Source organism: Candoia aspera, chromosome 2, assembly GCF_035149785.1.
Source record: "Candoia aspera isolate rCanAsp1 chromosome 2, rCanAsp1.hap2, whole genome shotgun sequence".
NCBI lineage: Eukaryota > Metazoa > Chordata > Lepidosauria > Squamata > Boidae > Candoia > Candoia aspera.
The window spans coordinates 105,021,742-105,047,829 of record NC_086154.1 but is presented as its reverse complement, the minus strand read 5'-3'; the positions used below and the strand labels follow the sequence as shown (position 1 = coordinate 105,047,829).

At 38.7% G+C, this 26,088-nt stretch overlaps 1 protein-coding gene across 1 annotated transcript in view; it reads right to left on the bottom strand.

Moving 5' to 3' along the window:
* Positions 1 to 25,321, bottom strand: part of GAS7 (growth arrest specific 7) — a 145,792-nt gene extending 120,471 nt beyond the window's left edge. The window contains exon 1 of the mRNA XM_063292751.1: positions 25,026 to 25,321. Within this exon, the coding sequence (XP_063148821.1) occupies positions 25,026 to 25,244 (219 nt within the window). The 5' untranslated portion in view covers positions 25,245 to 25,321. The remainder of the gene's footprint in view (positions 1 to 25,025) is intronic.
* Positions 25,322 to 26,088: the final 767 nt, after the last annotated feature.

The following is a 26,088-nucleotide window of genomic DNA, read 5'->3' as shown; positions in this document are numbered from 1 at the left end:
GCCATTCTTATACAATACTTGCTATTATAAGTTAAACAGATACTGGGACAGTATGCATTCTTATTTACTGCCTTCCCTATTCTGAACAATTCTCTTTCTCATTGTAAAGCTTTCTCAGAAGAATAGACATCCTTGTACACCGATTAACTTTAATATGTCCCGCATTTGTGCATAATGTACAATCCTACATAATCGAAGACCTTGATGTAATCAGTGATAGAAAGGTAAATTTCCTTCTTCTTTTTCATTGTTCTCTTCATTATCTACCTTAGGTTGGCTATCTCATGTGTCTCTGTCTTTTATGAAACCTGCCTATTCATCTCACATTTCTCTCTATACATATAGTTCTGTTATCCTTTGCATCCTTAAGGAAAACTTAAGCAAAATGCAGGAGCTCAGTAATGGCTGAAATCATGGTATACACGCACACTTTATCAATCTTTTTCAACCTGCAGACCGTCTATCTAACTTTAGGTTCCAGGACGGTTAACACAGAGCTGTTACCACTGTAATTGCCTCTTCAGCTGTAAACAATTGGATATATCATTTGAGTCTTGTGCTTCCTTATTTGACAGTCAATCTTCTGTCTGTTTTATGTCATTTTCCAATAGAATGGATGCCTGGATATATTTACACTCTACAGGTTTTTCTATTATTCTATAAGCTTGTTTATAAAGGTGCCAAATTAGTATTTATATATTCCTTTAATCTAATTTTCCTCTATCAGATCCCTTCTGGGGTTACTCTTGGGTATTTCTACTTTAGCTGTAAATTTTATTGTGATGTTTTTAAAAAGATCTTTCCCTTTCTTGTTACATTTTTCAATTTGTTGAATTCTTGATTCTTGTTTTTGCTTGACATATTAAACATGCATTCAATTGCTGTACATCCTTCTTGACCAAGGTTTTCATCCTCCATCTTTCTCTGGCTAGCATAATAGTTTGAACTGAAAGCCAGTTGGTTCATTTCTTCTTTGAGATTTTGGGAATATTTTTTCTATTTCAGTTTTCACATGTTTCTTACCTCTTCATATAGCTCCTCAGGTCTTCTTTCATATGATTTGTGTTCTAAATCTGTCCTTTGCACTGATCTTTTCTTCTGGCAATATGTTCTCCAGATTATATCTTGCTAGCACATCTCTCTTTGATTTTATTTTAGCTTAACCCATATATTTGACACCAGTAATTCATGTTCTGTTCCACAGAATTTCCATCTGGTAGTGTCTTGGCTGACTAGATCCCCCTTCTTCATTTTCTGTAATGTAATCTGTTTTATTCCAAAGTTGTCCATCCAGGGATGTCCATAGGCAAAATCTACATTTATGCTGCTTGAAGCCAATGTTGGCAATGAACAAAGAACTCCCTTTGCAGAACTTTATTCACCTATCTTCTACACTGTTGAATTTATCCAATCCAAATCTTCCTGCAATTGCAGATTCTTCCATTTCTGTCATCTATTACATTCCTGCCATCTATTAGAAATACTATGTTCTTTCTTAATGTTACATCTAGCAACATCCACCATTGCATCTGTACTAAGCATACATATTTGTATTACACTGATATTCCTGATATCCATTAATACTCATAGATATGATCTGAGGTCATTTATAGGATTATAGCTGAGCACATCATTCATGATGTCATGACATATTATATAATCATCTGAGTTAAAGTGACCCATTCTGGTCCACCTAAATTCATTAATTCTCAAGGTATCCAACTGGTACTCTTCATTTACACTTTGATAATTTATGTAGAGTTTCCTTTTGCTTCTGTTTCTCATATTGTATTCACCCTTGTAAAATGAGAAACCTCTCGTTCAATAGCGGGACCATTCATGGCAAGACCTCCTTGCACTTTGGTCTGGCCACATCTTCATTTCCAAATCTACTTGAATAAGTCTGGCATTCTTCTCCAATAACAAAGAAGTGCTTTCTGACCTGGGGTTGTCATCATCTGGCATCCAAACATATCCAGTGTTCTTGGCACACAACTGAAGTAGTTTAGCACTTCTCCCAGGTTTGATTTTTTTCCTAGATCAGTTGGATTTTCCCAGAGCAGCAGAGTCCTACTTGCTCTCACACCTTTTATGGATTTAACTTCCTCTCTTCCCTTTTAATCTTATCAGCACAACTCATGATCCCACTAGGTTTACTCCCAAAGTCACTGGAGTTTCAGTACCATCCCACCATATCAAGAGTGTCATATCCCATCATATCAAGAGTTTCAGTACCATCCCATCATATCAAGACAATGCAGTCCAAACTTCTGTATTACATCCTCTAAATCCATAAATCTGTCCCTAATGCAGTCATATAAAATTGACATAATAAATAAATAAAGCTGGAAGTGGGGACTACTTCAGTGGAGGTTCATGTTTGATTCCTTTTCTTCCACTCTGGTTGAAACTTGTTTTTGCTCTCATAATTTTGGTCCAATAATTCCAACTGATAAATTGTTCCTTCCCAGTTCTGAAAAACAACAGGCAGAGGAAAGTGGCCATTTTCTCTCCAGTATTTTGCCTGTTTCTGAACTGCTTCTATGGCCATCATGGTGTCTCTAAGATAGGAAACAGCTCTTTTAAATGTGAATGACAGTCTTTCTTATCTGGCTATTTACCTGAAACCATCCAACAAATGTGCATTCCACAACTCTGTGTCTCCACCTGTAGCACAAGGCTTGCCAAGTTTTGAAAACTTGGGAGGAACATGGGAGAGGGGGATTGAGGAATTGAAGTGTGGGGGAAGCGCCTTTCTTTGTAAGATCAGCAAAAAGACATTTAAGGATCTCCTGTGAAATTCTGCACAATCAGCACAATTCTAACTGTTGTCAGAGCTGTGTTAAAGTTCCATGCCATTGTTTTTAAAGCTCTATTTCTTCCTACCATTCTTTGAGACAGTAGGTAGGCTGCTTCATACAGCTCTGCTTTAAGAGACTGGAGAGGGAAAAAAGAGCTAGGAACACATCCCAAAGTTTGTATTAGCACAGAGGTGTACAGCAACTGCTATCACGCAACACAATTTAATAAGCCATTTGGAGGATAAAGTTTTACTTACAACTCACAGTTAACTCCAGATGACCCCAGCATGAGCCCAAATGAAGACTGCATTGCATTATTCAGAGAATTCACAAACCTACGACTTCAGATTTGTTGTGAGCATGTTGGCTTGCCTTGCCTTTGCCAAATCCCTTAGGAAGTTGGGGCAGACACATGTTTACAGCATCTGACACTGTGTACAGAATCTAGCCATCCTAGCAGGCATGTGTTCTGTATTTACCATCCTCTTACACACATTTTCCTCTCCTAATGCTTCTTGTTATTCCTAACGCTTATTATTCTGCACTCTGGCTTGTGATTATTCTACAGCTTCTGAAACAGGCTGAAGTTCCATTCCAAAACCCCTGCTGTTTGCATATTTGTTTTATATGTTGACCATCTGTTTACTGTTTATATAGATTGTTATTTTTATATTGTGAGCCACCCAGAGTCAGCCTGGAGTCGGGCAGAACCTAAATTGAATAAACAACCGAATAAAATGTTGGTCATCTTGGAGCAGTAAAGTGAGAAAGGCACTAGCTTATGGTTGTGTTTCGTGGCCAGGAATAGACCAATGAATTGAGCAGCTTGCAGTGAGTAACTCAGGTTACTAACATGTCCAAGAGATGCTCAAAACAGCACCACTTCCCCTGTGGGAAAGGTGTGCCTTGCCATGGCAAAGAATTCATATAGACCTCCCAGGACAATATATGGCCACAACCTGTAAGTTGTGGTGGATACATGTTCAAAGTGGCCACAGATACAGTATTTCCAATTACCAAGAGTTGTGCATACCACTCATGTATCGAAAGAACTCTTTTGAGAAGAGGGTCATTAGTGAGTGACAGTGGATCACAATTGTAGCTATACAGTTTTAGAGATTTCTGGAAAAGAACAGAAACAGATATACAACAACACCACTAACACCTAGCTACAAACTATCTGGCTGAAAGTTTTGTTCAAAGTCTCATCGTTCAATGCTTTTTGAACAATGTCCAGAGAAAACATCACACTGAATCAAAATTTGCAAATTTTATCTTTTCATATTGCAAAGCAGTATATGGAATAGCAAATCACACTCCAACTATGTTTTTCTTAGGTCAAAGCTTATGTTCAAGATTGGAACTTCTCAAACTTAATTTAAGAGGAGGCATTTAGGACTAATAGCTGAAACAAGCTAACCAATACCATCATGCTGAAACAAGATACTTCCGTTTAGTCATGCCGGCCACATGACCACAGAAGTGTCTACGGACAAACGCCGGCTCTTCGGCTTTGAAACGGAGATGAGCACCGCCCCCTAGAGTTGGACACGACTGGACTTAATGTCAAGGGAAACCTTTACCTTTACCTATAGTCCAGGTAGGTAACTCGAAAGATCAAACAAAGAATGGGACCCCTTTCATTTACTACAGAGATTGCTGCTGATAATATTTGGAGACCACATACTACCAGGTAAGAACATAGAAAGAAGGAGTTGTACCTGACATAGTTAAAGACTCAACCATAATTACTGAATTATCATCAGTAGCAGCTATTCCAAGAGTATTCATATAATGGTGGTTCCTCCATGATTGCCAGTACCATCAGACACACCATCTGAGTGTTCCTGATAGTGATACAAATGTTATACTACTCACATACAAAGCCACCACAGTGTCTAGACTTGTAAGTATGATAGGCTCTGTAACTTGGCTGGAAGGGGCAGAGTATATAGGTTTATTGTTATCACTGACTGATTAAGCATGCCTGTGACCTAGTATTATTGTCTGATTACTCTGGACTCTCCAGATAGGTTGTAATTCAGGCTCAGTGGAGTTGGTTCTTCGAGAGGTTTCAGTAAAGCAAGCAACAGAAAGACCAATTCCTGATGCTAGCCTTTTTCAGTTAATTACTAGTAAAGACACAACAGGTGGTTTGTCAAAAGCACACCTGTACAAAAGCCATAAACACTCAAGTCACATGAACTGTCCTTACCTCAGCCCAACATTTGGCTTCCCTTTTTGCCTGCATACTACAAAGAGTAACTACTGTATGACAAAACATTCTATCATAAATGTACTTTTCCACTGTAATCTAGAGGTCTCTTTTTAATATTTGGATGGAGGTGATAAGTACATGCAGGCTCAACCTTTCCCTTCTGTTAAAAGGTTCTTACTTAAATTATTTTTCTATTAACATCACTGCAAAATTTCATACGTTAAACAAACGCAACAGCTATATTATTCAGAAAAAGGGGAAATCAAGTTTCTGTAATGTTTTTCTTCTTCTTATGCCTGATAGTTGCCATGGACACCAGATGACTGTGTATATATCTGTGTCTAATTAGCCACCCCCACATTGCACCATAGCAACATAGCTAATATTGTTCTCTAAAGAATTTTTTTTTGTTGGTTTTTAAAGCATATAGATTTCTAACGAATTCTATAAAAGTAAGCAATCAGTTTCTTTAAAACAATAGTCTGGAATGCATCAAATAGTAAAACAAAAAGACAAAAATATTATATTTTTGGAAGTCAGGCCTCAGTTATAAAGTCTTTTTTTCCATCACATGCTTGGTTTGAAAGTGTTTTCCTGGAGTATTAACACAAAAGAATCAAGGTATCTTTAAGATGCTACTCTGTTGTGTACAACCCTAGCAGGAGATGAAAAATAATACTATCACAAATTAGGGACAAAGCTTGAAGGATGCCAGCTAGTAAAACTACCTTATCTATTATCTTGTATTATCTTTTTTGAGCTCATTAACAAAAACTAATGTCCTGCAAAAAGGAACAAGGGAAACCGATAAGTAACGTGATATTAATCCATATGTTATAATACTGCCTCCCACAGATATCTTTGATCGTCATTTCTTTCTCTTCGTACAGAGTCACTACAAAGCATGTAACATGGCAGTCTCATCAAAAACTCATACCTGATCTACCATTATGGTAGGAAGGTACCTACCCCAAGAAATGTTTAAAAAGAAATAAACAATAAACAGCTTATCATAATGCCTTTTATCAAGTCTTATTTTCTGACCATTTCTGAAGCTTATCAGAGTTTATCAAATCTACAAGCTCTGGTACCTGCAATGATCTCTTAGAATTTTTTCTTTGCTTGTACTTTGATTCCTACCAAACCACTTTCAATAGGTTACCTTTAAATCATATTTACTAGAAAATAAATTCCAATAGCTGGGTGGGTTTTTTCCCCATGTAAGCATGTAGAGACATGCAGCCCAAGTTTCTTTCTGTATTCAGATTTTCCAGTTCTTTCATTGGCTTGGAACTCTACCTACTATGTCACCACAGCTGTCCAAGTAAGGTTAAACTATCTTTGAACATACCTATACCAACTCAGTCCTCCGATAACATGCATTTTCTGCTATATTCCAAATGCAGCTGAAAAATTAAGTTTAAATTAAGTTTTATCATTTCTAATTTGCATAGGTCATTATATCTTAAAAGAGTACCTAAGGGAGAAGAAGGTCACTAAAAATGACATCTAAATGCTCTTATTGTGCTATGATTCTACACGCTGGTATGAGCTATTCAAAGGGGTTGCGTGGATGGGCAAAACCCTCGGGCCATCTCAGTTTAATATGTTTGTATGAACAAACTTTTTCTTCCCATCAGATCTTTAGAATTCAATAATCATATTTTAAGGACTGTTATTTGAACCATGTGCCAAATTAACCATACTGTATTTATGCAACTGGGATCTTACTATGAAATTATTTATTAATAATTAGCATTATTACAGGTCTCCATAAACCTGTAAGCTCAGCGCCGCTACAATACAGAATGACAATTGAACATCTTTATACAAAACTAAATAAACCTTGGGGCTATCACTGAGTTACCAGTTACAGTGATTCCATGGTCAGGGACTATTCTGAGAATAATGGAAAAGAAATCAATATACAAGTGAACTCTTGCCTAAATGACAGAGGAAAAATTAATTTTTTATCACCAGTTTAAACTTCCTCTGTGCTGCCTAAAGTGAACAGAACTGGTGACAGGAGACTATTGAAAAACCATTGTATAATGAATCTCATATTCAGACAATATAACGAATTTTGTACAATGGCTCCTTTCTCTCTCATTAACTGTAAAGGATTCTCAACTAGAGCTACACACTGGAAATAAACCACTGCTTCTCATTGAAATATCAAAATCAAATTGCATTGCTATGAGAAACAGGTATCAAGCTATGAGGACTAGCATCTAATATGAAATATTATGACTAAGTATGTTAAAAGCTTCCTAAAGTCTAAATAAAGAACAAGAGGCAATACATGAATTGATGTATAGAATGACAAAAGCAACACTAATTTTCAAGGATATAAAAGTATGAAGATTGATCTCCTGCCTCCAGTTTCTATTACTCAATACTTCCCACTCTTTTTCTGCATTTTGCATAATGCTCCTTACCTCCAAACAGAATAATATAATGGGTGGGTCTATCTATATGTACCTACCAGGGCTTAAAACCCATGGAAATATACTTCTCTTTCCAAGCAAAATGGTATGATCTACCACAGTTGTGGCAAAGATGGACTAGAATTTACAGAGTCCACTAAAGCAATAACAAAATATTCCTTGATTCAAAAGTTTTACAGGTTGTCCTCATTTAGCAACTGCTTCGGACAGTGACTGTTCACGATTATTGACAGTGATGAAAAAGTAACTTTGCAACCAATGCCCACATTTACAATCTTCGCAGGTCTATAAAGCAAAGGAAAGCTGAAGTAAAATTGTAAGCACAGTTGCAGTTTCACTTAGTGACTGCTTCACTTAACAACCAAGTTGCCCGTCCCAAGTATGGTCACTAAATTAGGACTACCTGTATTCAAAACAAAAAGAAGGGATTTGGGAAAGCTGTATATTTTTTACAGAAATTTGTAAAATACTTTAATAGAAATATTAATATTCCATTTTATGTATGCTGTGACTAATATTTCATGCATATGAAACTAATAGAGACTGCATTTACATGCCTAGCTGTATACAAAAATCTGTATAATTCACACTTCTATATGTTCACTCAATATAAAAACTGAAAAGTCTTTTAGCATAAAGGTAGAATGAACAGTATTGCATTGTATTTTTATTTTTATCACCTAAGCAGTACCACCTGCATTCTGTATTCTGCACTCGCACAGTGGATAATGCTTTGCTTCAGGTATAAAAATGCTTAAGCAGCACTGTTGCTTAGAGCTGGACCACCAAAACCCATAGTTCTGCAGCCCAAACAGCGTCTAAATTCAGTGCCACAGAGTTTTTAAAAAATCATGGATTTAACCCCGTTCACCTACCCCGCCCTTCCCCATAATGTACACACTCAAAGGCCCTCTGGAAAGACAAAGATACTGGATACATCCAGTTAAAAACTGGCAGAGAAAGAAAAGGTGCCAGTGATGAAGCTTAGCAAGAGAGCTAGAGTAAAAGAAAAAAATGGAAAAGAAGAAAATGCACACCTAAAGGGGCAATGAGGGTAAAGCTCAGGGTCCTCTCAGACCTGTAGTATCACTGTCACTGGCTATCATCTAATCCAGTGTTTCTCAACCTTGGCAACTTTAAGATGGGTGGACTGGCTGGGAATTCTGGGAGTTGAAATCCACCCATCTTAAAGTTGCCAAGGTTGAGAAACACTGATCTAATCAGTTGCCATTCAATAAAATCATCCCTATATTATCTATAGTGGAATTATGACATGAGCCAGATGTTCAAAATTCATCTGTCCTAGGCAAAGAGCCACTTTGGAGAAAGACAAAATAAGCTCCATGCTGAATCATTTTTTGCAGTACATACAATTTCCCAGCACACTTTATGTGAACAGTTCAGCCAGAATCAGAACTGGCAGCCAGCATCAAACTTTCCTTTTTAATTCTTTTCAGAATACTACACATCCAAGGAAAAAATAAAGGAAGAAAGGGGAAAAGATTAGAATTGCGTTTTCCAAGACAACTGGAAAACTGCAGCATGGTACACAAAGTGATATATTAGAAACAAGTCAAAATTAACTGTATAAATTGGGCATAAGTTAATCAGTTACAAACACTTGCTTCTTATGCCCTGCTGCACTGACTTTGATCTACAATTGGCCTTGCTCAGCAATCTCATTTTCCCACAATCTGTACCTGCTAATATGAAAATTGGATTGTACGGTTCATGCCTCATCGCACAGTCTCTCTCAATTAGTGCTTTAGTTTCATCTTTTTTCATGTGAAAGTAACTAAACCCATTATCTTTGCATAATGCATGTAAATTATTGGCATTTAGGGGGTGCATATATTTAACATAGCTTTAAACATCTTTAGGAAACATATGCTTAACAAAATATGTAAAAACAGTATAGGACCAGTAAGGGATAAACTAAAACTAAGTAGTAATAGACTGCTATCAAAAAAAAATCTTCTAGCAGCAATGAGTAGGGTGCAAATAGATTCAAGGTTGTCCTCTACAAGTCCTATATTGAGGAAAGGCAAGAGCACTATCTTCCTGAGCTTGACCCAAAACAAATACACACTCCATCAGATGTAATAATTAACAGACTAGCCCATATAGAGAGAGTAAATACTCATTCGCATTCTTCACGGGAGCACTAATAATCCCAATCCTTACTGAGACATTACCACTGTAAAACCTTGTTTCACAAAATTCAAGAGGAAAGAGCCTCAGCACTGTTCAAGATTTCGTAATTGGATGTAATTCTTTGGCTTAAGAGGTATTCTTATTTTAAAGCAGGTGGTACTGGATAAGAAGTTAGAGGCTGCTGATACTGTGACTTGTAGAAAGCTCCTTCTGTTGTGAATTGCAGATCTTGGTTACAGCAAGATCCTGAGCCTTATATAATATGTTACTGTACATACCATAGCCCAGCCTTTCTCGACCTTTTGACCCTGGAGGAACCAGTAGTAATACCAATGATAGAGCTTATCTACACTGCCTGGTTGCCCCATCACCATAACAGGACAGCAACCAGTTTTTGAGGGCAGAAATTGATGGTATTCAGTCTTTACTCACTTCTCTCCCATCACAGATTCAACCTTCTGGCATATTTTCCTGCTGCAGTTTATAAAGTCTTCTATGTCCATTTTGGTGGGAGCTGCTTACTTCCTTACAGACAAGCCCAAGCACTTCACTGGCTATTTCACAGAGGAAGGAATGCGCCCACACCTTACCTGAAGCAATAGTTTGGTCTAGTGGTTAAGGCTTGAGGCTAGAAACCAGGAGATGGTGAGTTCTAGTCCTGCCTTAAGTATGAAAGCTGGCTGAGTGACTTTGGGCCAGTCCCTCTCAGCCCAACCCACCTCACAGGGTTGTTGTTGTGGGGAAAATAGGAGGAGGAAGGAGTATTAGATATGTTCCCTGCCTTGACTAATTTATAAAAATAATAAAGGCGGGATAAAAAAATCTAAAAATAATAAAATAAATAATAATAATTGTCCCACTATAAGGCTTTCTAAGACTTCATTTTTACTCTCAGGATTAAAAGTCCTCAGTGGTAAAGAGCTTTCCCTCATGGGTAAAAGTTGGCTGTTTTAATACCCAGCAGAATTTTTCCAAGTATTATTTTCTTCAACTACTTAGCTTTCCATAGGTAACTGAGAGTGTTAAAAACAAATAAGTGGAGGTTTCCAGCATTTCATTGTTTCTCCAGTCACTTGCAGTAAAAGTGGGTTATGAATTTGAAAATGAATATGTATTTATAAAGCTACATTGAAATTGCCTCTCTTTAGCAGTAACTCTCTACCTGCTTAAGGAATATATTATTGCATGCTTTGTTCTCAACTTTTTGACCCTGGAGGAACCCTTGAAATATTTTTCAGGCCTTGGGGAACCCCTGCACATTCAGGCTCAAATATAGGCCAGAAGTTACAAAATTATTATATTCGTTCCATGTGTAGGCCTGTATATATGCACTAACAGTGTTCTTAAACTAAAAATAATGAAACTTACCTCTTTAATGAGAAGTTGCCCAAATCTGAAATAATTTTTTAAATAAATCATGCAGGCATCCCCTAGTGACCTCTCGCAGAACCCTAGGACTCCATGGAACCCTGGTTGAGAAACCCTACCATAGAGCAAACAAAAAACAAAAAGACTGGAAGGTCCGCAGGAATCATCCGTTCAAACCTGCAGTTTTACGTACCTAAGTCACATCTGATTCTACAACTTCTGTTTTTTTTAAAATGAAATGTTATTAGATTTTCAAGATAAAAGGATAAGAGCTAACAAAAAGTAATGATTAAGATAGGAAGTAAAAATGACAGAGTGGAAAAAAGAACAAGTTCAAAAGCGCAAGAAAAGAGAGAGAAAGAGAGCGAGAAAGAAAGAGAATTACTGAAAAAGAATGACTTGCGACTTTCTTTGTAACAGATATAAGTATAAATTTATGTTAAACTCTTACTCTAAGTTTAAAACATAGGTTTCATTATTTCTATTGACCATTATTATTTCTAATCATCAAATCCACATATCATAATTTGATTTTTTTTCTCTTTCATGCAAAAAGTCCGAATGGGGATTCTACAGCTTAATGTCAATGAGACATGACAAGGTCTGTTTCATGCCATCTGCTTGTATAACTAAGTCACTTTTCCACTTACTTCCAGATTACTACTGCTCTAGGTGCTAAAAGGAAAACCATCCCATGGTAGAGATTTACAGCAATCATGGCTCTATCAACAGTTCAATGTGCATTCATGGGTCAATACAATGGGGGTGGGGGAGATGACCAACTTGCACCAAGGTCTATGGACAAAAACTAAGCATGTCCGGTTATAGTATAAAAATGTGGATAAATTCCTATTACAAGAAATTGCTTCCTAGTTAAAGCACTGTTATTCTGTTAACAAAGGTTAATTTTTCTCAATCTCATAGAAACATACAGGGTTTGTAATGAAACCATTCACAGAATCATAGCTTAGTTTAAAGTCACCAAACTGATCATCCAATCCTGCCATCTGATTATTATCAAGGCCCATAGGATTGTTTCTATCTAAGAATCCATGCTTAATGAAAATAAAAACCTAGATGCGCAGTCTGTGTGTTGTGCTATCCTTGATTTGGACACAGAAAATAGGTGATTTTTATACTGAGAATTGTACTTAAAACTGTTACATAATATTTAGAGATATTTCAGCACCTAACATATCAAATGTTTGAAATTAACTGGAAACTATTGCTTGGTACACAACCTTTCTATTGACCATTGAAGATTCCATTGTGAAACACTGTCAGATGAGATGCTAGGTTAGAAGAATCAATACAAGTCAGAATGTTTTAGCTCTGCAATGCAGCATGAAAATTTTGTATTTTTCTGCTATACATTTTTGGTCATGATGTTTCAATTAACATTAAGGTCACTTGTTCTGCTATTGCTATGTACTAGTATAAAAATTGCACAATAGAAAGAACATAACGAAGATACATCACAATGAAAATATGCCACAGAGATTCAAAAATGGGAAGAAAGGAAAGGAGAAAATAATTTCTTTCAGCAATCCTCTGTGACTGCAAGTCTTCAAAACCTACCCAGTTAATTTAGGTTAACAAGCAGAAACCATCCACTCATCTCCCCAAATAGTATTTAATTTAGTAGGATCCTTGCCATGGAAAATCATTCAGTAGTATTTTATAAAATATAGCAAGGGTCCTATATCTCATTTTACACAATAGCCAAAATATCAATCCTTACTTTTACAGTTACTTCAAGAATATTCCCAACCACTAACTTCTAATACCTTAGTTACTATTATGTACTACAGTACATACTTGAAAACAAAAACAAAAATAAAATCATAGTTTTTAACATTTAATGATAAAGGAAACAATTATTTATAAACTTTTATTCAATATTGAGGTCTGGGGCTCAAGTATATATAAAATCAAGATATCTTTTACTTCCCCAAAACGATATATCACTCTTCAGTTGGAGGCAAGCATCCATACTAATGAAGAATAGAACTTAGTGTACATCTACAGACTTTACCCACATGCTTGCTAGATATTTTCTTTGACCTCTTGCACAAATCTCCCTGTTAAAAAAACCATCAAAGTAGTCCAACTTTACTCATCCATCGAAACCATTAGCTTCTGTGACATATCAACAGAGCTAGTGGTGCCATCTTCTAAAACTGAGAGCTCATGTTAGTTCCCAGATGAAGCACCATTAATCTGTCATTCTGCCACCTATTTGGAAAGTCATTCAGACATGCAGTGGTGGTAAGGAAAGGATAATCAAGGAAAAGTAAATTAAAGATGCTAAATAATTTCAGTACTTGTCGTTTTAGTTGCTACAGGCTTCTTTTTAAAGAAGCTACGAAGAAATGCTTAGCTATCTCTCCATTGCACAAGAGAGGCCCATTTCTGTGAGTTACAAGCCTTAGCTTTGTTCCAGTGAAAAGAATTGCAAAATCCCACAGCTGCCAATCAAATGAAGCTAAAATCCTATGCTGTTCCGATGCATATTTATAAGCAAAAATAAAGAGCAAGCCCTAATAAAATACCTCCAATTATAATCATACTGCCAATTCAATGGCACAATCCAAAGTACTGCATCCTTATAAAAGCAAATCACTGGTTACTGCATATAAAAATGTTCAGCTCTAGAAAACATGCTGACACTAAATTAAATGAATACATTTTGGGGCAAACTAAGCTCATCATAACTTTGGGAATTTAAACTAATTATATGGGTGATTGCTCAATAAACTTGATTAAATGAACAGGCTTCATTTTTTTTCAGAGGATGAAACTCACTCCTTTAACCTCTGAAGCACTTAGTACATGATTAGTTTCATAAGGATTGGTTATATAAACCAACTTCTGTTAGGTATTATTCACACTGTCTAGTCTAGGAATGGGTAGCTTGCAAATCTCCAGATGTAGCTAAACAACAACTCCCAGCAACATCAATCAGCATGACTAATGCTGGAGAGCGTGGCTGAAATCCAGTTTCCTCCTCTCTGATCTAGTCTGAAACACAGCAGGACCTGGACACTGAATACATGTAGCCTTTCTGCTGCTTCTCAGTCCCATGTTCCACTGCTTCCTCTCACCAATTTCAGTGAGAAAACCCTGAATATACTGAACCCTAGGTGGGGAAGCGGGGCCAGATGAGAAAATCAAGGAAAGGACTCCAGTGAGGAACCCTGGTTACCCTTTTTGCTGCTGTACAGTTCACCAAAAGATTATAGCTAATGACAATCTGTGCAGGATTTCTGTATAGTCTGGAAGCCACATCATTCCAGAACATATAAAAAGCTGATTTGCATTGTCTCTCCCCTGCAGAACATCCTTATCAAACATGTGGATGTTAGGGCAAAGTTATCAGCACAGTAAGATTTTGATTAGGCTAGCTAGCAACAGACATTGATAAAGTTAATAAGTGACGGTGCAGCTATGGGTTACGATGGGAATGAGTTGGCAGCAGTTACATATTCATATTGGCCACCCCATCCAAACCTCCTTTGATTTTGAAACTAATGAGCAAGACTCATTTGGCAAAACATCCTAAGGAGCCAGTTCTTAAGAGCCAGTTAAATTTGAAGAGGATTCTTCAAAAAAAAAAAAAAATTAACACAAGGCAGCAGATGCATAATGAAAACAAAAGAAAGGTGAATTCAGTTTTTTAAAGATGAAAATTAAGAATATATAGTGAGAGAACAGAAGAAGTGAGCCAAAGCTAATGCTTGATGAGTAAATGATGCAAGAAAAAAGTCATCTGAATCACTTTTTAGAAAAATATTGCAAAACAACCACCAAATTGTTTGGCAAAAGAGAAAAGAAAAGAAAAACCGTATTAAAACTATCATATTACAGCCAAACTAAATGAGAAATTGAGACATTTTGCAATTCTCCTGTTTTGCTTTGTTTCAAACTTTCAAGCAGCCACAAGTTGGGCATGTGTAAAATTAAATCAAATCCACCTCATAAACTGAGCCACCATTCACTTATCTCAGGAGGCTGGCCCTTGAGGAAGGTGAATGGGGGAGATATACGTGGAGAACTCTTAGCCTTTCACTCTAGTCTGTCTGAGCGCCACCAACCCATTGCATTTAAAACAAATAGACACCTAGAAAAGATCTACCATCTTCTCTAGTATGGCTGAACTGGACAGTCCAAATTGGCTTGCATATTGATTGCTCCTGGTATCCATTCCAACCAGAACTGCTGAAAACGGGTAGCGTAATTTCCTGTTATCTTGAATTGGGAAATACAGAAATTAGCATGTAAGTCTGAAAACTGATTTTCAGGGCCTGAAAAAGTTTTTCAGACAGAAACAATACACTGGGGTATCTGGGCAAGCATTTATAATGGACCCCATTAGTTTACTGGAACTGCAGTAGCCATCTCCTGTTGTGAAACGTCAAATAGCAGGTGATGGGAAACACCTCTGCCTGAGCCACAGAAAAGACTGGGCTGGGCGAGGTAGATTGTCCTTGTTCCACTCTCTTACGTAGTTCCCTGTTGAGTGTTCATTCTATGGAAAACCTGAGCTTGCTTCTTATATAATCTCTTAAAGATGATTGCCATTACAGTGATACAGTAGGGTGGTGTGTGTGTTTTTTGCATCAGCATTTCCCATTCATTTCCCTTGCTGCCATTTGTTCACAAAGGGGACCAAAGAGATTAAATGAGATACGTCTTACCAATGATATATGTTACAGAATTACAAAATACTGGGTGGCCTAATTTAGTATATTCAGATCTGAACAATTATCAGGGAGATTCATTAGAAGTACCTCCTATCCCAGGGTCCAATTCTCATAGTTATTATTTCCTGGATTATTCTAGATTTATAGGGTTTACCAAACAAGACATGCAAAAACAGAACACATAGTAATTAGCCTGTTTGGAGCTGCAGTATTTTATTTAAGCAAACAGTATTATATCCATCCATCTGTCTCAAAGTAGGCAGTCTGAAGGCCTTTCCAGTTGATTGATTTTAGCACAAAAATACTACAGCCATTAGCCTCTCCATGGAATCCAACCAAAATGCTCTTCCTGAAAATAGTACACCTGTTGTTCAGTTTTTGCAGATACAGTCTAGAAATTGTTGTATCGGCAGGATACATTTTCCAACACTCATGCTGTAATATTTTCTATTAAAAAATAGCCATTTTTCCCCAAATGGGTTCTCTTGCAATTGTGAATGCTCTGTGGAATATGACCACTGCATAAATGTTATTTGTGCCATTAGTAGTCCAGGAACAAATAACAACTCTCCAAGCAGCAGGTGTGAATCTTTATCATAGTTAAAAGTGATTAATTTTTTAAATACCTTTAATTACCAACATTCCCATTCAAGCACTAGAGCAGGGTTTCTCAACCAGGGCTCCATGGAACCCTAGGGTTCCGCAAGTAGTCACTAGGGGTTCCCTGAGAGATGGCAATTTATTTTAAAAAAAAATTGAAATTCAGGCAACTTCACATTAAAGAAGTAAGTTTCATTCTTTATTTTTAGTTTTAAAACACTGTTAATGCATATACACAGGCCTACACAAGAAACAAACACAATAATTTTGTAACTTCCGGCCTATATTTGAGCCTGAATGTGCAGGGGTTCCCCAAAGCCTGAAGAATATTTCAAGGGTTCCTCCAGGGCCAGAAGGTTGAGAAAGGGTGCAATAGAGTATTCTAGCCTTACAGACGGGTGTAAGAGAGATTCACACAGATTACTAAAACAATGAAACTTTTCCAATATGAGTGCTGCTGGACATATGGTGTGTCTTGTGATTCCCAACTTCAGTTCATTGCCAAAGTCCCAAAGTCCCATTTAGTCAAAGCCAAAGCACACTGTGACTTCATATATTTGAGAAATAATTATTTGACTCAACCTTGAGTTATAAAATTTAACATTCCTACATTGTATACCAGTTCTTTGTGCCTTTCATCTCATTATTTTCTACTTCCTATAATAACACCAGTACTATTACAATAGGGAACCCTATCCCATGATCCTACAACATGCCATGTGTCTAGAAAAGCTGGAGGGGAGGGAATCTTACGCAATATTTTTTTCATATCCAAAGCCCAGCCTCAGAACATTTCCTGAAACAGGATTAGTCTGGAACTGCTTAAGTTTAAAAAAGAATTCAGCTTGCTAAATTCTGGCTTTAAAAATATTGTCTTATTGGACAAGGTGGTGCAGCTTGGAAAGAATCCAAAGGAATGAACCCGCTTAAGAGCAAAGCCACAGGAAATAATCTTGGATGAGGCCTGCCTGGCAGAATTTGTGGTTTATTTATAAAATCTGTACACTACCCTTCAGGATAATGTTACAAATCAATAAAACACATACAAAAAAAGATGTTTAAAGCATCTCAAGATTAAAAACAGGAGAGACAGAAGATGACCTGACAATAAGAGCAGGCAAAAAGCAATTCCTTTCAATAGGACTTCAAAAAAGCTAGGAATGAATATATGCATATGTATGATTTGATCTCATGTTTGTCTGGCAAATGCATAATGAGGTACTAGTCAAGCTTCCTAAGATTCCACTAACAAGGCACCTCTCTCAAAAACTTTAGTAAAGCCACACAGAAAAGCTTAGGCAAAGAACTTTCCAGTATAAAATACTGGAAGATATAGTACTGTACATTGACTTTTATGTATTCCAAGTCCCAAGAAAGTCTCAAATCCAAACAGTGGTGGTGGTGCTTGACAATATAAGGTTTTTGATTAGAGAAATAAAATAAAGTACACTTGAGCAGATGAAATTGACTTCCCTTTCCTATTCAGTAACTATAGCCTGCTATAGCCAGCCTATATTATTATTATTATAATTTATTGATTAGTCTATTTGACCATATCAAAGCACAAGAGCTATAAGTGAGGCTCTTTCCACTAATGCCTGAACATGATTTGACCCCTTTAACAGACCTTCCCAGTTAAGTAGCAAAAGAAACCACACCAGGGATCTTCTCTTGTTTGATTCATACTGAACGTTGTGCAAGTCAAGAGACAGGATGACTGTCTACAAACTGGGTGCAATCGCATCTTTCTGGCATCAGTGAAAGATAGCACTACCACCACCCCAATAAACAAGACATGTGCCACTCATGTTATAATGTGAAAACCCTGCACATCCTAAATGATTAAAAAGGAGCCATATTTTCATATCTCCTTACTGAGCAAACTGTCTCCATACCAACTGCTAGGTGAAACGTAAATTGGGATTGACTGGTAGTTCTCTAGGAGATTTGCAATAGATTAGCAAGGATTTCTAATCCCAGCAGAGACACACATGTTTGTAGGTTTTCAAAGTTCCATTTTTTGTTCCAAACACATATTCCTGGGTTAAATGTGTGCTTGGTGCCTCATAACTTAATACTTGTTTTCCAAAACCAGTATTTGCATTTGCTACCAATCACTGGACCTTGAGATTCTAATGAAAAATAAACTAGAACCCACAAGACTAACGTCTGTCTATAGTTAGCCGAGAAGGGGGAAGAAAGGCATTCAGCTAATATTCTGTCTTTATCTATCCATCTGATAGAATCCCTGAGAAACTTGCCTTTCTTCTTTAGAGACACCCATCAGCAAACAGATGGGTGCAGGCAGAAGCTCCAGTTCCAAAGCTGTCTCCATCATTACTGGAATCATACATTATTCTTCATAAAAGAGATGTCCAGCCATGTGAGGAGACAGCAGCTATAAAAAGTCCTGATGGTTTATAGTAGTGCAAAGTTTACCCTGGCAGCTGCTTCATTACATTGGAAAAGGAGGAGGAGATTTGATACCTATAGCAAAATAATCTGCTCTAAAACTAATATACTGAAGTGTCACCGTCCCAAGATCAGCTGCATTTACTGAAACAGTGAGTTACATGAGGGCAACTCACTAGGCAGGCTTAGGCTGAGCAAGCAGAGAACTATTAGCTGACATCTTAGTATACATAGTGGTGCTCACCTACCCAATCCTATATGGCTCAATCTCTCCTCTGAATGACTATGCACAGAACTGCACTGCTCAATCTTACAGTAAATAAAGCAGATCAGACATTCAAATTAAGTTTGAACTTTGTTTTGCATGTTCTGAAATGCATTCTGCTAAAATGTCTTTCCTTGATATTGTTGTTTATTCGTTTAGTCGCTTCCGACTCTTTCGTGACTTCATGGACCAGCCCACGCCAGAGCTTCCTGTTGGTCGTCAACACCCCCAGCTCCCCCAGAGACGAGTCCGTCACCTCTAGAATATCATCTATCCATCTTGCCCTTGGTTGGCCCCTCTTCCTTTTGCCTTCCACTCTCCCTAGCATCAGCATCTTCTCCAGGGTGTCCTTGATATACAGAAGGCTAAAGAATACACAACACTGTATTTTTCCCATGCCAGTTCATTTCTTAAGTTATTGCCTGAAAGAAAAAGCTGGAATTCAGCACCCATGCTAGGCAAGATTTCTTGCCCATTTAAAAGCATATAACTTGTATCTTGTATCTAAATGAAGAACCAGGAAACAGACTAATTTCTTAATAATGAAATGAAAATTATTTACTGTAGAAAATATCTTTTTACAATTTGGAGCAGAAACCTAGAACAGAAAAGGTGGGTCATGTACCCAAAATGACATATTCCATCAGTATTTTTCATATGGAACTTCCTTCTTATATTCTATTCCAGAAGCATATGAGACCTTGAATTACATACCTTAACATTCATTAATTTGATCATCTATTTGCTAATATCAGTGGCTGAAACTGTTGTTCTCTGGAATTCAGCCCCCTCATCCATGTTTCTAAGCATTTGATTTCTGAACAAGGGCTGAATACAGTTTCGAGCGTAGTACCAAGACTTCTCAGTGCTGAAGTAACTTTCACAAAATTTTCTTCCCTGGGTGAAAGAGAAATGGGCAGGTTCAAGCTCAAAGTTTACTGTGGTAACCTAATTTAGTCACTGCACTAAGCCATTCATTAAACATGGTTTGTTGAATTAATCACAATTGGCTGGGTTAACACAATATATTACCAAAACTAAACAAACCATATTATGTCTTAGTACAATCTCTGCATACAGATCGTATCTTCTCATAACATTAAATCATGGTATAATGTTGACACTGAGTGCAACACTGAACACTGAGGAAAATTATTCTTTCTGAATAAATCTTTTTCAAACAAACACTATCTGCAGCCCTCAGCAGTATACAGTAATAGAGGAACTGGCCTCTTATATTAGACTGGGCTTACATTACCTGGGCTGCAAACATATGGACAGCTGACATTTTCTGTATCTCTTTGCTACCATTTAATGGTCGTCCAGATTTCCGCAGCCTGGATACGGTACCCCAATTCTTAGTGATCTTTTTTTTTTCTTTTGTGATATGTTGGTAGGTATGGAAGAGGATTCATTTATTTCATCTACTTCCACACCAGGGCATTTTTAATTTCTAGTTATTGCTCTTTGTCCTCATGAGGTTTAGAAACTTGCCATCCTATTGTGTCCTCCAAGCCAGACACCAAGTTGTTTTTTACATTTCAGACACCTTCATGGAAGCTGTTCACATCCCTAATTTTAAAAACCTGGATTCCTAATCTCTGTCTTTGAGCCCACTTTGTAAGACCTGATTCCCAAATGAATGGCAGGCTGGCTGCCTTTCTTCTTTGAGAGTTACACAATCAAGAAGAAACCTCTTAATAAAGAAAAGGAAGGGTTCCCAGTCATTTTGGTGCCATTAACCTCTTCTACTGTTCAGATCCCAAGGTTATGAGTAAGAATTCTAGAACTGGAAGGGATCCCAAGAGGACACCGAGACCAACCCATTCCAGAACACTATTCCATCACTGAAAACAAAGTCTGTTTTATCAGACCAGTTTTAAAAGAAGGCACTGAAAACATACTTGATTAAAAACATATGGTCAAAGCAGAGTCATATTTCCCAGCCCCACAGATGTTTTGCCATATCCTCTTCTTTTTGTGTAATCCTCTGGCTTTTAATTAGTCTCAACAATATTGTACGAATTTATACGCCTTACAGCATAAATAGGGTTATGGTCATTACCCTATCATCTCAAACAGGCCTAACAAGAACAAATCCATTGAAGGCATATTTTTATGGTGAAACAAACAACATCTAATAAGAAGCACTTCAGAAGCCCAGTGAGCCGAGAACACCGATGAGGTATTAATGTGGCAGCCAAAGGGTTTTAAGCTTCCAAAACAGGCAAGGGAGTGAACTGTCAGGCTACATCAAATTACCCTCCATATGGGAATGTACATACGTCCGTTCTCAAGTATCTTTTACAACCTGGCTCCCAGGTTTTGGTGATTTTATTTAAACATACACACATAAATATAAAGCTACAACTGTTTTAGTACTAACTAAAATGGTGTCCAGGGAGAATTCAGTGTCAAATATACACAACTTTGCAAACTGTCAATGGCTAAAGCTTCCAAGATCGTATTCCGAAGCACTCTATACTTTTGTAAAACAGTTTCAAGGGTTTCTTTTACTTGTTGCAAGGAGCAGCCAATAAGAATCAACATTAACAAACACTACACCATAATCCCATACATTTTAAGGGAAGGCAGAACAATTTTCATCAGAAACAACATCTGACTTAATTGGGAAGTAAGATTACCTTCACAAAAATTGAGCAGCTCTTTAGCAAATTCATGCACAGAGATGTACACAAGTTATTTTCCACAACACAGCAACCTGGCCAACCAATTCAAAGTCTTTCATTAGCTTTTCAAATATGGCAGAATTATAAGCTGTGATGTACAGCATCATCTTAAAATGCAGGACCTGAGCTAGCCCATTGATAATATTAAAGGAGTACTAAAGTTGTCCAGAAGAATGATGCCATGCTGACATCAAAATGACACAAGTGTCATACATCATCATACAAATAATGTGAATCATGGCTCACATCACAGTGCAAAATTATGTGAATACATAATTCATGACACACACAACATCACTTGTTCCCTCCTATACCACCCCCAACTATGAACACCCACAAGGAGCACCTATTCATACACATCCTATTTTGTCCTTTTTGGTAGATAGAAAGGTTTGGAGTTCATGGACAAATTTAAAATTTTGAATATGAAGTTCAAATGAACTTTTTAATCTGTAAAAGTAATGAAATTATGAGAATAGAAGAAATGGGCAGACTAAGGCCTCTAAAACAGTATCCATACATCTGAAAAAATTGGGTATTAATCATTCATGTTAGTGAGAACTCAGACAACTTGCCATAATTGAGTGGCAACTGTGCCAATTAGCATTGCTGCTGGTTATGAACTTCATAGAGTAGCATTTCAGGCCACTATGAAAGTAAAGCAAACACAATAAATCAAAGCAAATCAGAGCAGTTCATATTTGATATAGCCTACATGGTACAATAGTAGTTATTGATACCATGTGCCTCTCCCCAAAGTAGGTCATAAAGTTCACATAGGCTTCATTTCCATATAGCACTAAACCTATATTTTGGTTTATTGGATTCTGGTTTAGTGTAAATCTAACCAGTGTGGTGTGAAAATAATTGTTCATGGTTATTGTATTGCAACAAATTCAGCCAACTATGTAACTTAGAACAGTGTGAAAATCAGGTCACAAAAGATTTCCTGCCTGGTTCCCTGGAACTATTCTATTCAACCATTCAACCAGATGACCATTACTGTGGTTATATAAGTATGTTCTAAGCAACACTACAGTATGCATGATTTAGATTGCTATCCCAAAACACAAACATATTACTTGAAGAGTCACTACCATCTACATTTCATAACTATACCCCATTATTAACAATAACACACTAACAATAATTATCTTTGTTCCCTAGAAAATAATCCAAAATTGCATAATGGCCAATTAAGTCCCATCTTGCAGTCAGAACAAGTAATATTATGCCATTATTGGCTTGTCTAATTTATCATAGAGACCTACCATTTCCTAGCAGCATGTCACATTTTTGATGGTATGTGCATAATTCCCATTACAACTTAGATGTGAAATCAGTGATGCTGGTTTCCTTAGAAATCTTTGTAGTTTTGAATACTATATGTTGAAGAATGATTATGTTTTAAAAGGAATATACATATAGGTACAATACAACATCTGGCAAATCTCCCAGCTGGAATCCAGAGTTAGCAACCCGTATCTCATAGAATATCAATTGCTGGGGAACATGAGTTAGAGAATGCTATGGTACTCCTGTCCTGCTTTTTGGTACTCACAGACATTTGTTTGGCCATTGTGGGAACAGAAACCTATTTTACACAGAAGCACTTGTTACATTAGACAATACTCTGCCAAGTTAAATGCTTTGCCAACAGCCTTTCTAAGCAATCTGTGAAAATACTATATTCCATAATGCAGACGATGAGATTGGCTCAGTGGTGCTACAGGACCATACTATATTGACACCACTCAATTATGCTTACACAATTGTGCGCATTCTAGAATAAAATTGTGCAAGCAGAGCAGTGCTGATACTAATTATTCAAGAAAAATCCAACCAAAGTAAAAATGCATGTATTTTAATTAGATTATGAGCTACAGTTTTTAATGTAAGTTTAAATAGGAAGATCTCACCATACTCCCTTAGCTCAGTGGAGTGGTCTGTCAGAACTTAATCATACACAAATATTGCAGGCCTCCAACAGAAGCTTAGAAAGAGTGAATGTATCACTTGTGCATATTAATCTCTGTATATGCATGTCTGAATGCATTTCTGTTGATCATATTGATGTCATAACCACATGAAGGCAAGATGTGCAATCCAGGAAGAAGTATCCACTTAAAAAAAGAAGCAGCTGGCTGCACAGCACCATATGTGTATTACATGAATGTATGACAACTGAAAACAGGGCAAAGCTCTGATTGCACCTTTGCACACCAAAGCCCATTTTCATTGGAATATAAATTGCTGCCTTTTAAAATCAGATCAATTGTCTTCTAAGCTAAATGGCAACAGATCTCCAACGTTTCAAATAAGTCTTTCCTGCACCTAACCTGAGATGCCAGCACTGAACACATGCTCTACCACTTACTCTTTCCCTAAGATCCTTCCTAGCTAATGGAAGCACTGACTGGGAACTCTTGGTGGGGGGTCCTTGTCCCCAAGCATCTGAAGCAGGATGGAGCAACAGTCTGACTCAGGATAAGGCAGTCTATCTTCCTGTGCAGAAGGGGAAGTTACTCACTGTCAGGAGCTGAAATGAGCCTTTAGCAGCTTCAAACCAAAAAGTCCTACATGGGGAGGAGGGCGGGGGAGAAGGGAACCCTTCATGGCCGTTTGGAACTCACTATGCATTGTGGAAAAACGGCTCCACCACAAAGTAAAAGAGGAGATGGCACAGTCCTTCTACACGCTGGAAAACATCTGTGAGGGTTGCCCCTCTGCTTGTCATCCTTTGGAAAACACGAATACCACGAAAAGGTATTCTGGTTTTTAACCTGAAGTACCTCCCAGCATGCCTGGTACTGCCTCCCACCTCAGCTCTCCCCGCACCCGCTCCGCACTGGGGAGCGCCCACGCGCCATCTCTCCTCACCAGGAGATCCTTCCATCCAGCCAAGCTTCAAGGAATCCCGCCCCGCCCCTCACGTTCAACCGCGAGTCCCACCAAACAGGCTTCAGCCCCCTCCGCACATCTTTAGCACTTCCGAACGCGGCCAGACGCATTCCCACAAAAACCCTACTCCGCAAGGGATGCCTGCTCTGCTGCAGCTGACAGAACCGCCCCGAGTATTTCCCAACCAGCGTCTAGAAGCGGCCAAGAACAGCCACGCACAGACACGGCAGCGGCGCCCCACACCAACTGCAGGGCGCAAACTTCGCAAGACTTCAGCCGAGAGCCAGGCACCCGACCCCCGCAGGGGAATGAAGCCCCCCGCCGCCCCCGCGACGGGCTCTCCTCAACGAGGTTTGGAAGCAATATTGGTATATCCAAGACCCACCCCTGGTCTCTTCACTTGGGCCAGCCAAAGGTGAGCCCGCCAGTGACTGATCTGCCCCTCCTCCCCGCCCTCGCCTCTCACCTCAATTAGCTGGACATAGCTGGCCGGGAACCAGCCCCTCAGCCCTTCGGCCGTCTCCCCTTCCCACCAACCGCCGTCGGGCCCCGCCTGGAGGACGGTGAGCAGCTCCCCCGCCGCGAAGCGCAGCCCGTGTCGATGTCGCTCCCCGGAGAAGGGGTAGAGGGTTCTGCAGCGCGCCCCCAGCACAGGCACCACTCGCTCCTGCCCGGGCGGTGGCATCACACAGCAGCCCAGCGACTTGCCCGAGAAACTCGGCTCTAGCCGCCACAGGTGCCGAGCTGATTGCCTCTGGCTGCCGGGAGTCTGCCCGCTTCCCTCTCGCCTCTCCCCAGTCAGCCCAACTGGCGGATTGGCCGCCTCGCTTCCCCGCGCCGCCCCCTGGGACAGGCGGACCGCGGCTCCGCGCCCGCCCTCATACACTCACCCACACACACCGGAGCCAAAGCGGGCCCTCCCCTCTGCGTTCGGCTGAGATTGCAGACCTGGGGTGGAGGGGAGGCGAGGAGGAAGGGGGCGAGATGCGGAGGATCAGGCGCGCCTTCTCACCCCCGCAAGTTTCACCTCCCCGCCCCCCGAAGCAGAAAGAGGCTTACATTTCATCAAAAGGAACCCGGCGTCGGACTCATCCTTAGACGCTCTAGAGGCAACCTATGTATCAACGGGATTTTAAGCAACGTGTGTGAATTCAACTGACACGTGTTTGGTACAGGTGCGCCATAGAGAGGCGGGCAAAGCCTGGTGCCTATCAATTCAGTTCAGTTATTTATTGTCAGCCATATGCTCCCAAAAAAGCAAAATTATCCTCCCTTCCCTTCAAATTGCTTAGAGTAGAGTCAGCATAGGCAAGTGATAAAATCATTGGCTGCCCTCATTCAACAGCGAGACAGAGACACCTGTATAATTTTTTTTCTATTCTACCAGAGAGAAAAGCTTAAATATCATTGAAACATACACAGATGTCATCTTAGCCTGTCAGTGACTAAGAAATGCTGGACAAATCACCACCACAGCAAGTGGAAGTTGTTGATTATATGATGGATAATGTATTTATTTAGAGACAGAT